The sequence below is a fragment of the Rattus norvegicus genome, chromosome 15 (assembly GCF_021556685.1).
Source record: "Rattus norvegicus strain SHRSP/BbbUtx chromosome 15, alternate assembly SHRSP_T2T, whole genome shotgun sequence".
NCBI classification, from domain to species: Eukaryota; Metazoa; Chordata; class Mammalia; order Rodentia; family Muridae; genus Rattus; species Rattus norvegicus.
The window spans coordinates 40,613,846-40,625,962 of NC_141548.1; the positions used below are offsets into that span (position 1 = coordinate 40,613,846).

General features: G+C 43.2%; 1 protein-coding gene across 14 annotated transcripts in view; it reads right to left on the reverse strand.

Annotated features, from left to right (window-relative positions):
- The window catches only part of Ints6 (integrator complex subunit 6), a 140,478-nt gene that overhangs the window by 86,641 nt on the left and 41,720 nt on the right, over positions 1–12,117 (reverse strand). For 5 of the 14 annotated variants that reach the window (XR_015638098.1, XM_087586165.1, XM_087586167.1 and 2 more), the window contains exons 1-3: positions 7,256–7,843; positions 6,862–6,939; positions 5,898–6,047 (exon numbers count right to left, since the gene is read on the reverse strand). Coding sequence is in view for 13 of the 14 variants with exons in the window: in XM_087586165.1 (XP_087442291.1) it covers positions 5,898–6,047; positions 6,862–6,939; positions 7,256–7,366 (339 nt within the window). In the remaining variant the exon portion in view is untranslated. Of the gene's footprint in view, positions 1–5,897; positions 6,048–6,861; positions 7,002–7,255; positions 7,844–8,437; positions 8,512–9,893; positions 10,046–12,117 lie in introns of those variants that run through there. The other 9 variants (XM_087586163.1, XM_087586168.1, XM_087586170.1 and 6 more) reach the window with 5 other exon arrangements.

Genomic DNA, 12,117 nt, shown 5'->3' on the forward strand with positions numbered 1-12,117 from the left:
CATTTCCACTCAATGTATTTCTTTAAAAACACAATCTTATAGTAATTAGCTGCCATTAAGCAACTCTGACAAAGTTATATTAATATCTCTCTCATCCCTGCTTTTCTAGGATGAACTACAAAATTCAAGGGGGAAAAAAAAAAAAAAAACCTCAACATTCTAATAGGTTTCAAACCATGTAATAGAACCCAACATTAAAGCTCACTAGATTTTTTTATAATTACAATTCTAAACAAAGGAGAAAAAAAAACAAACAGGAAAACTAGAGGTAAGCTACTGCACATCTTTACTTTGGGTTTTGTTCTGGCTTTTGAGGCAGTGTGTCTCAATAGGCAGACCAGGATGGCCTTCTGGCTTCCGTCAGAATTTACATCTGGCCTGTGCTACCAAGCCTATTTTACTGCGTATTGTTAAAAGTTTGTTTTGTCCCTAACTAAACACTTCATAGACATTTTAGACATTTATCAGATTTAAACCTCTCACTCATTCTATGGCATGGGTACAATTATTCAGAATAAGCAGCAGAGACAGGACAGCAAAGTCATTTCTTAAGTCTCACACAGTGATTTAATGACAAAGTGAAGACTGGGCATTCCATTTCCAGCTATTGCTCTCTTCTCTAAACCACATGGGGGTGGGGGTGGTATTAAGTGTAAAGTCCTCTCTCATTACTAATTATTTAAAAATGCCTTTGAAAAAGATTTGCCAAGACTATCCAATATTGCTGGAGCAATTGGACAGCCACATACAAAAGAAGAGTCAGATCTTTTATATACATTGTATATAAAAATCAGCTCAAAACAGATAAAAGGCCTAAGTGTGTTCTAAAACTATAAAAGAAATGCTTCAATAATACTAGAATAAGCAAACTTCTATAGACAAGAGAAGCACAGGGAAAGTTAATGAACTAAATAAGTTCTATGCACCAAAAGGACACAATCAACAGTGTAAAAGCCTAACCTACACAATGACAAATATGTGAATTATCTGGTAAAGGAGTTAATAACCAGAACATTAAAAAAAAATCCCAAAGAACAGGAATATAACTCAATGGCAGAGTACTTGAATAGGTGTGTGTGGCCATAATTCAACCCCCAATACAACACAAAAACAAAATTCAACCCCCAATACAACACAAAAACAAAACAAAAACTCGTGTGTCTGTGCTTGTGTCAAGTCCATGCTTAGCGTGACTTTAAATACCTCTATGTCCAGAGACTGCATCTAAAGCAGCTAAACAGCTCATGGGCAGATGCTCAGGACAATGATCAAAGATGCTAACCAAAACAATAGCAAGCATTTGCTCACACCCACTAAGGTGTTCGTGAAATATTGTGTACTATTGCTACGGAAAAGTATGGAAACCTCAAAAAAATTAAGATTTACTATTCTTTTTCTCCTCTTTTGGGTTTTTCCAGACAGGTCTTCTACAGGCCAGGCTGGCCTTGAACTCAAAAACATACCTGCCTCTGCCTCCTAAGTAATAGGATTAAGGGTGCACACAACCACTCCTGGCTAGATTTACTGTTCTCTTTCAATGTGCATATCCAAAGAAGTGAAAAATAGAGTCTTAAAGAGATACTTAACCTATTCCATTACTGACTATTCCTAATAGTCAAGAAAATTCTGACAAAAATTCTCTATGCTACAGTGTGGATGAACCTTAAGAATTGGGCAAATAATCCTGAGTCATAGTAAGACAACTACACTCTTTATCCCGAGCATCCACGAACAGCTGGTTCCTAGACTTTCCCAGAGATACCAAAATCCAGATTCTCAAGTAGTTCATATAAAATAGTATACTTATTTATAACCTACACACATCTCTTATGTACTTTCTACATAATTTCTATGTTATTTGAAAAACCTAATATAATCTTACTGTTATGTAAAGAGCTGTATGTAGTGAACAGCAACAATGGAAACATGTTCAGTACAGATGCAGGATTAGCTCCTAATTGTTTCTAAACTGTGGTTGCCTAGATTAGCAAACCCACAGATGGAGGGTCCAACTATATTTATGTGATAACACAGGTATATACAGTAGTCTAGCAAAAACAAAAACAAAAACAAAACCACCCAATAGAAAAAGGTCCTGAAGGGAGTATAAGCAGCAAAGGTTATTAATAAGCTTTAATTTTGTGAGATGAAAAAGTTACAGGCATTGCTTATAGGACACTGTGAATATACCTAGAACTATATAACTGCACACTTAGAAATAAAGAAGGTAGGAAATTTTGTTTTGTACTTTAAAAAAAAAAAAGGAATTCTGGGAGAGCAAGATGACTTAGCAGAAAAAGGTCCACACCACTAAACCTTACACAGGTTACTTCACATATGGACTGTGGCACACACAAATGGCAATGAATTTTTAAAACAAAACTTACTTTGTTAAATTAAGGGATTAATGTTTTTTAATAGGAAACAGAGTGTAGCTCTGTGGTAAAATCTTTGTCTAATATGCACCAGGCTGTGGGTTTCATACTTAACACCACACAAAAACTAACTCTTCACTATTATTTCAAATTACATTTCAGCAGTGTAGTACAGACATTACATGGCAAAGTATAATAATCTATTTCCACTTGAAAGGGTTATCTATACCTTAATATATGCATAACATAATAAACATCTATAGCTTAATAAATAAGCAAACAACACTTACTGATAATCTAAGGCAAAAGAAAACCCAAAAACTCAAACAGGAGCCAACTTCCCACCACTTCACTAACTGACGTTAAAGAGAACCTGGCCAGGTGTGGTGATGCAGACCTGTAATGCCACAGTCAAGGGAGAAGCAGGCAGACCTCTGTGAGTTCAAGACCAGCCAATCGACACAGTGAATTCCAGGCCAGCAATGGCTACTCACTGAGACCAGCTCGAAAGACAAATAGGATCATCCACCTCACCTCACACCAAAGCCATCATTTCAAACGGGGTAACTGCTCCCACCTAAAATCCTCAAAGCATTCTTTTTAAAATACACAGTATGTCAGGCACCACTCTAAACAATCCCATCAGAGCTAGTATATTGGTAGACGGGGGTAGAGTGAGGCCAGTGAGAAAAATGAGGATGTACAGACCAGAGTCAGATTGAGCAGGTAAGCCTAACTTCAAAAACCAAAACCAAACAGAAATGCTGCAAACACTGAAAAACAAATGAACAAAAAACCCCACAGAATATAAAAAATTTATGTAATACTGTTCAACCTGTCTGCATTCTTAATCTTATCAACTAGAGCTTATTTTCAGACCCATCTGAAATTGTTAAAATGTACTGCCTGTAAAGGGAAGGGATTACTAGAGGTTAACACTGATCTATGGCTATAGAAAAACCAGCAAATGGTACTAATTACCAAGTTTTTAAAAGGACCTTTATATAGGTAGAACAATTGTTAGTGTTTTCAAGGTGTTTGAGAAAACTATTCAAGAATCCTTTTTGCTCAGCTATTTCTAACCTTACAATCCTGAGTCTTCTATCTAATTAAGCATACTAAGTTGGGAGCTGGAGAGATGGCCAGCAGTTACAGAACATTGGCTGTTTGTCCAGAGGTCCTGAATTCAATTCCCAGCACCTACATGGTGGCTCATGATTTGATGCTCTCTTCTGACATGCAGGTGTACACAGTAGATGTACAGTGTAGCAGAACACTCATATACATAAATAAATATTTAAAGAGTATTAAGTTAGGGGTTGGGGATTTAGCTCAGTGGTAGAGCGTAGGCAAGCGCAAGGCCCTGGGTTCGGTCCCCAGCTCCGAAAAAAAAGAAAAGAAAAAAAAAAAAAAAAGAGTATTAAGTTAATAAATGCAATACAGAAATCAGTGTTCTTACAACTGATTATTTGAAATCACCTATGTATCTGTATGTATATGAGAAAGGGTTACTGATATAAGTATATAAATAAACGTGCACAATTAACCCATATTTAAGAAAATAACTTGGAACTATATTAAGTTGTAGAGCTGCTCTGTAAAAGTAACATGCTGTCTTCCAGTTAACCCACATTCTCTCACTCTCTCCAACTACTGAGAACATATTTAGTACTCCTATTATTCAACATGAAATGCTTATATAAAAAAATGCTAAGGTTACAGAATAAAGTCATCCTAATGCTCTTTTCCAAATATCCAAACGAGATTTAGTATTAAATTAGTTTCAATCTTCCAAAATTCTGACCACCTTTATATAAATAGGAAATAACAAGATATTTAAATAAACAAAAATGGTTTCATGATGAAAAAATCCAGAAGACTGTTTTCTTCTAAGTCAACTTTACTCAAATAAAAATTTCTATTTATTCAGAAATTGTAGCGTTTTAAATTATTTTAATGCTAGTTTCATTATGTAAAAGTTCAGGACATAAGCAAAGAGCATCAATACTGCTTCTTGCATCCTAGCAGAGTCACTGAAACAACTACGGAGCATCTTTCGTCCTTGTCGTCTGGCCAGTGAGAACATCATAGTCTCCAGGGTTTTTCTGTTGGTCAAAGCAATAAAGCTCAGAACAGTTCTCCCTTCAGCCTGAAACTTCCTACAAGAGTAAGCACACAAATGCCCTCGAACACTCCATGGTAAACAATTCTCCTACAGGACTTTATGCCATGTTTTAAAAATGTAGGAGGTGTATGTAACCAAATGTCCTTCCCTCATATGAAATATGACACAGAAAAACAGGAAATAGTTCTACAACACAGAACCAGACAACGAAAGAAAGGAACTAAATAACAAGTTTCAAAGGTGTTTGAACTCATCAAGTTTGGATTAAATTTTAAATGTTAAAGACAACAGCACTACATATAACAAAGGAAAAAAATGCTTTTACAGAAACTGACCAACAAGTGGCAAGAATTATAAAATAAAGCAACAAAAAAATGTGTTACTATAGTTACCTAAATGATGGAAATGATTTTCAGATAAGCCTGATTTGTAATGCATACTTTAAATGCTATAAGGACTAAATTCAACTAGTTTTTAAAGATGTTTAAGAATTATTCCCAATTGAGGCATATAGCTTGAAGTCACTGGAAATTTTCCTTAACATGTTCAAAATTCATGAGAACTGTGCATTATGGAACTTGGGAAAAGTGTATAACATATATTCCTAAATATAGCATTATGGTAATAGTGCTTTGCATACTGAAATCCTTGGGTGTGATATTACTCCTTGTGTACACCACTGCATATTCTTTGGTTATCTTGTATTTCTAGGACAGCAATATCATAAAAGTTATCGACATTGTGGTGAATGACTGTTGTGACTTGAAGCTCTTGCCCTATCCTCAACAGATGAAAAAAAGGACTTATGGGGAGCTTCAGGAAAACAGGCAGGCTTTCAGGTTCTCCAGGAAACATCTTCCCACAGTCTTGGAATTTTAAACTTTAGAAATTAAGAATCTGCCATTTATTTTCAGCTTCATAATGAATGTAGTCAACCAGTTACTGCACTCTATGGTAAAACCTTGCCTTTCTGAGTACACCGTCTAGGCTAAACTAAACCCTCGGCTAACAATCATTTTGCCCAACATCTCTATAATACAGAGGCAATACTGGCTGTGACCTATTCAATAGTTACATATGTGCCTACAAGAAATTTCAGACCAGCACACTGAGACAGGACATCTTCCGTTGTGTGTCTTTTATGAACTTTGAGGGACTGAAACCAAATTTGTGTCAACTTTCTAGCCAAGAATTCAGGTTTGAATTCTGAATGCAGATACATTTAAAGGGGGACTGGGGATGTAAGACCATACACCTTAGGTGTTTTGAACTGTGTGCACTGTTTTTCAACCTCGAATGTTTTATACTTGCATTCCAGGTTACATACTTTTGGACTGGTTTGTGGTTTTGTACACATAAATAAAAACAACTCTTTTCTACCTTAGTATTCAACCTACCTGCCCATAGTTGTCTATGCCAGTTACTAATCTATTTAAATTTAACAAATCAAAAGCTGTCCTTAGGGATTGGCCAAGAGTCGTAAGTCCTTCTGCCTGAAGGTTTTTCAGTTCATTCATAAACGTTGCATGGTTTTCTTTCCATCCAGCCTGAAAAGAAAGATGTAAGATTTTTTTTTATCAGTTGAAGCCATGTACACACATGGACACCGATTATAATGTGATGTCCACTAAGCAGGTATTCCATTTTGGGTTTGTATATTTAACTTCATTTTTGCTTGATACAGTTTGGGGAATGTGTTATAACTGTTGTCTCTGGTGAGGAAACTCTTCCAAAGGTGGCCAAGAATCAATCTGCTCGCCCCTACACCTTTTGTTAAGTAACAACCGTCTTAATACTTTAATAACTTCAACTGGGAAATTTGCTAATATAACATCCTCCAAATTGTGTGTAAGGGGTGGGTGTTTCGAAGGTGCTAGTGGAAGGCAGATGGCAGCAGGACTTCTTAAGTTGACCACAGCTGTCCCACCGATCTGTGGCCTTCCTAGTTCCACTCAGTGATGACCAAGTCTCGAAGCCCCCTTCCTGGCTTCCCTGCCAGCTTGGCTGATTCCCTTTTAATGCAAAACCGGGCAAGGCAAGGCTGGGCCCCGCTGTCACTCGGGCTAACTTGAATAAATATCCCCCACAGTTCATTGCTGCCGCTCACGCCGCGGAGGGGAAATGTCGGCCATGTTGATCGTAGCGCCTCCGCCGCCAGGCCGAGCTGGACCCGGAGGGGACGGCGGTGGGCCAGAAACTGCCACCGCGCTGGCGCTCCCGAGCTGGGGAGGGGCGGGAGGCCGCGGGGAAGGGACCTGGAGGCGGGAGCGGCGGTGGGGGAGGGGAGCATAATGAAGAGGGGGCGGGGAGGGCGAGCTAGGAAGGAGCAGGGAAGGGAGGGGGGAGGGCGAGGGCTGTTACCTTGATAGCATAGGGCGGCTCTTCGAAAGTGACCAGCATATACCTGTCTCCTCTGCTGGCAGGGTCCCGGGCACGGAGCTGCGGGCCAGGGTGGGGACAGGCGGGAGAGAGGGAAGCACAGAGGCGAGGTTACCAGTCACAGAAGGGTCGCTGGCCGCCCCCACAGTACCGCACACGCAGGGCCGTCCCTCCGCCGCCCCCCGCACCCACAGCAGCCCCACATGGGCCAGGCCCAGCAGAGCCCGCTCCCAGCGCCCGCCCGCCCGCCCGCCCGCCAGCGCGGTGGGGGAGGGGTCCCCGCGCCCGCGGAGCCCGCAGTAAACCCGCTGCCCCCCGCCCTGCCCCCCGCGGGCCACCGGGTCGGGGTCGCCACCCGGGCTCGGTCAGTCGGTACCTTCATGAAGGTCTCTACCGCGCCTTTGGCCGTGTCCAGGTAGGTGGTGCCCAGATGGCTGCGCTGGTTCATAGAGGCAGACGTGTCTATCAGGAACAGTAAGATGGGCATAGTGCTGGCCGGGGACACCGGGGCCCGAGGTGGTGAAGAGATGGCAGAGGTGGAGGCACCAGCGGCGGCGGCAACCGCCGATATGCGGGGCGGGGAACGCGGCCCCCGGGAGGAAAACACCGGCTATGGGGAGTTTCTCCCCCGATAGTTGAGAGGAAACTCCCCAGCCCAGGTCCACCCGGCCGTACCCCCGCCTCCGGCCTGCCTGCCCGCTGGGGCGGCCGCGCGGCCGTCTGTCCGTCCGTCCCCCCCGGCCTGGGGGTCCCGTCCCCACTCCCGGCCCCTGTGTGTGTCCCCGCGGGAGACGGGCCCAGTTCCCCACCCCACCCCCAGTGCAGGGAGTGGGGACCAGGGATCTGGCGAACAGGGGAGTGGGCTGAGGGGAGATTGGCCCTGGGGCTGTTGAGAGAAGTTTGAGAGACTCCCTCCGCACCCCAGCGGTGTCACCACTTTCTCAGCCCCTCTCGCTACTGAAGCGCTTTTCTCTCTCACACTCCGGTTTTAACTCGGGCAGGGGCTACGTAGGCTCCGCCCCTGACACGTACTCGAGTCATGTGATCCAGAGACCCTCTGCCCTATTGGCTGGTCCTTACAGCCTCATTAGCATATTCAAACAGCTCAGGGGCGGGGGAAGCCTGCAGGCCGACTGAGAGGACAGTTATTGAGCACGCGCAGAGGCGGGGCAGCGGGTGCACGCTGGAACCAGCGCAAGGGGAGGCGGACGGCCCGAGGCCCGCAGCCGGGAGGCGGGCTCCGGGAAGGGGCGGGGACAGGCCGCGGAAGCACCGCGGGTTGGGCCGGGGACTGCGTCAGCGCGCGTAGGGCGGCAGCGGGCTGTAGGCGTGTGTGTCAGGGCGTCCGGCCTTTTGGCTGTGCACCGTGACAGGGTCGGGAGAAGGGAAGTGGAAGCCGCCCCCAACCTGTGGGTGAGGGCTCTGTGTCGTGATTAAGAGTGCAGGGCCGAGAAGGGTGAACTGACGAAGGATACGGGACCGCGCAGGCCCACGCGGCGGCAGCAGGCCGGGCCTTGGGGCGGCCCAGGGGGAGGGGAAGTGAGAGGTTGTTTATGACCTGGTATTAATCCCGGCCAGTCATTCGGCTCCGGCTCTAGCTGGTCAGAGGATCCACCGAAGAGGAAGCCAGCCCTGCAAACACGAAGCGGAACTCAAATGTAGACTAGTAAAGCAACTGTCCTCTCCAACCTAGTTCCGTCTTCAAATTGTTAAGGCACTAACTAGACTATATTAAGAAATAAAAGGGGCTTTCCAAACCCCAATCCACTGCCCTCGTTTTAAAAGTGAAAAGGGATGACCACGTTTCGCAGGTGACCCAGAGAATGGATAGGTTCCTGGGAAACCCGCCTCTCAGTCTTTGCCAGTATTGTGTCGGAAAACATTCTCAGCCCGTCACGTTACCTAAAGTCTTCAATCTGCACCTGCAAGTCTGGAGATTTGTTCTCATATGAAGTTGGGGAACTGCAAGACCCGCTGCCTAAAATATGAATTGAATTTGGAACATTGAGACCTTTTTAAGACTAGGTATTTGAAGGGCCTCTCCCGTTGGCTCTGCATTTCCGGATTTTCTCTACGCTGAAATTCTGTCCTGCTAGGCATCTGAAGTGACATGCTTGTGGCACGTTTTAAAAATCAGGCTTTGTTGTTTGGGCTTTTCCTAATATTTCAAAAACAAAAAAGCCTCCGAATATTTTTTAACTTACTAACAATCAATAGTAGCATAGTGTTCTATGGGAATGAACCATAGTAGAGGCATGAGTTTATTAGAGAGTAAGATCACAACTGATTAAATAACCAGTATATGTTGCATGCTAGTTATGAGGTGTGGTCCCTATCTTCAAAAAAAGTTTGCAGTATTCTAAGAAAATATAAAAACGTTGAAAATCAGAAAATGATTACTGTAATTCAAGAAGAAAAAAAAATCTCTTAAATTGGAGCTAATAGGAATAGTTTCCAAGGTTTATGTTTACTGCTTAAGACTCCAGATCTCAAGATCTCCTAATCAGAGTTCAGTGACAATACAAAAGTTGTTTTCACAGCTCTGACGTCTTTCTTTTCCATGTTAGTCCATAATTTTTAGAAAATTAGTCTCATTTTTTTTTCACCAGGGCCTCTCAGGTGTGTGTGAAAGCTGCCTGTCTGAAAACCGGCCATAATAATGTCTACTTCCTGTGTATTATGGAATAGTATGAGTCTAGTATGAGCTAAAGAAGTAGCAGCTGCTAGTGAAAAAAGGGAAGAAAAAAATCGGGGCCCTAAAAATATGAAGAAAGAACAGCTTTGCTCATAGTCACAGCTAGACCGAGGCACCAGCCAGCAAGGTCATTAGGCCCAGATAGCAGATCACCTTTAGTCCTGAGAAAGAAATTTCCCCCTCCATGTTAGATCATTAGATCAGTTCTGACCAAGTGTGTGTGTGTGTGTGTGTGTGTGTGTGTGTGTGTGTGTGTGTGAGAACCAAAACCACGTTTGAAGGGAATGAGTCTGCTGATACACTCTGGTACTCACTGAACCTTTTACAGTTATTTGTCGTCATTTTCCAGTTGGCAGTTCTTCCCTGACTCAGTGGCATTTGCAGGTTGTCAATCTCGGGTTGCTATGGAGGCGTGTGGTGAAGATGCAGGTTAGACGCAAAGATCAGGAGAGCCAAGTCTTGAGAACTAACCTGGAGCAAATAACCAAAACCCATGCTTGCAATGGCGCTGGGGACCAAAGATCAGGTGTTCAGCCAGGAAGCTCAGAAGTTCTAAATGACAGGGCCATCTACCTGAACAGGAAATAGGGTGTGTGTGTGTGTGTGTGTGTGTGTGTGTGTGTGTGTGTGTGTGTGTATAAATATATATGGCATGCATATATATATGTATATATATATATATATGGAGGGGGCATCACATACAAAAACAGAAGCCAGGAAATATTAACAATCAGTCCCCAGACAGAAATGGGCCACACTTCTGAAGTGACTGGTTCACTGGGTGATGATTTAAAAGCAGTTCTTAGCCAAGACTTATGCATCAGCATTGCCTATAGAGCTTTAAAACGTAATTCACCAAGTGTCCATACCCAGAGGAAGAAGGTCCAGTGGAGGTAAGATAGTGGAGAGCAAGGTAACTGACAGGGTAAAAGTACTTGCCTCCTAAGGACCTGAGTTTGATCCCTGAAACCCACTTAGAAGGAAAGATCATACTCCACAACATTATCCTCTGACCTCCACATGCTGGATGTTGTACATCACATGCACAATAGTAAAATTAAATTAGAATTGGGTAGGCTCTGGTTTCCATAGTTTAAGTTTTTATTCAGGTGAATCTTATAGTACTGATTAATAACCACATTTAGGGCTGGCAAGACGGCACAGGAGGTAAAGACATTTGCCTCCTAAACCTGGCAACTTCAACTTGATTCTCACAACACTTAATGGCAGAAGAAGAAAACTGACCCAAAGGTTGTCCTCTGACCATCATGTGGCATGCACCCTTCCCATAAACATCATGCGCATACACAATACTACATGTTTAATGTACAAGAATAATACATGCATTTGGCCTCTAGTGTTTTTCCCATGTCCTTGTAATCACTGCATTTGTCTTTTAAAAAGTGGAGAAAATGCTGAATGTGATCCCCAATCTGTGTGGTGGGTCTGTGATGTATACACATGACTTCAATTGTATTTGGCAAAGGAAAGAAAGAGAACAAGAACACAAAATGACTTTGCAGAGTGCGACCCTTACCCAGCAAGCTTTGGCATAGAAGTGAACATGAGATGAACATGGTGAATCTTTCCTTCATTCATTTTTCTTTGGGGGAGGTGGTTCTTGGAGGACTTCTCAGGCTTACTTTCTTAAACAGGGGCCCTAAATTCAAACCAAGTATTTCCAAAGCTTCAACTGAAGAAATAACTCTTATGCTGTAAAGTGCCTGACTATGACGTGTGCCGGAGCTGTGCTGCCACACTGTGAAAGCTTTTTCTGAGGGGTATCCGTCGAGGATGGGAGAGAAGCTGGTCTTTGCTGGTGTTTTTAAAAGGATGCTGTCCTGAAGCTGGCAAGGTGGTTCAGCAGTTAGAGCACTCACTTTGCCACAGACCAGGGTTTGGTTCCCATCACACACATGGCAGCTCAACAATTGTTGAGTAGCTCCGTTCCAAGGGATCCATCTTCCTCTTCTGGTCTCCATAAGCACCAGACACACACAGTACAGTAAAGCACTCACAAACACAAAAACAAGCAAACCAAAAAAAAAAAAAAGGTTTCTTTTAAAAATAGGGAGTAAACCAGGCTGTGAGTGCATGCTTTTAGTCCCAGCACTCAAGAGGCAGAGGTAGATGGATCTCTAACTTCAAAGCCATCCTGGTCTACAGAGCAAGTTTAGGACCGCCAAGGTGACACAGAGGAACTCTCTCTCAAAAACACTAAAAGTAGGGAGTCCAACTCAAATACCCTTGTTCCACTTTAAGAGGGAATAAATAAATTATATGGAAAACTAGAAACATGGTGACTGCTTAAACAACAGCCTACCTGAAATGTTGGAGTAGACTGTTCTGGCAGAATTATGAACTGCCGAGTTATATTCCTTGTAGGAGCCAACCAGAACCATTTTAGATTATTTTAAACCAACTAAGCAGAGTAACCTTTTTCAAATAGTCATGTGTCAATAACATGGCTTTTGGTATCTGGATATGCCATTATCATGAGTGACTGTCCTCTGAGCCAAGTGACCCCCATATTTGGGCATTCA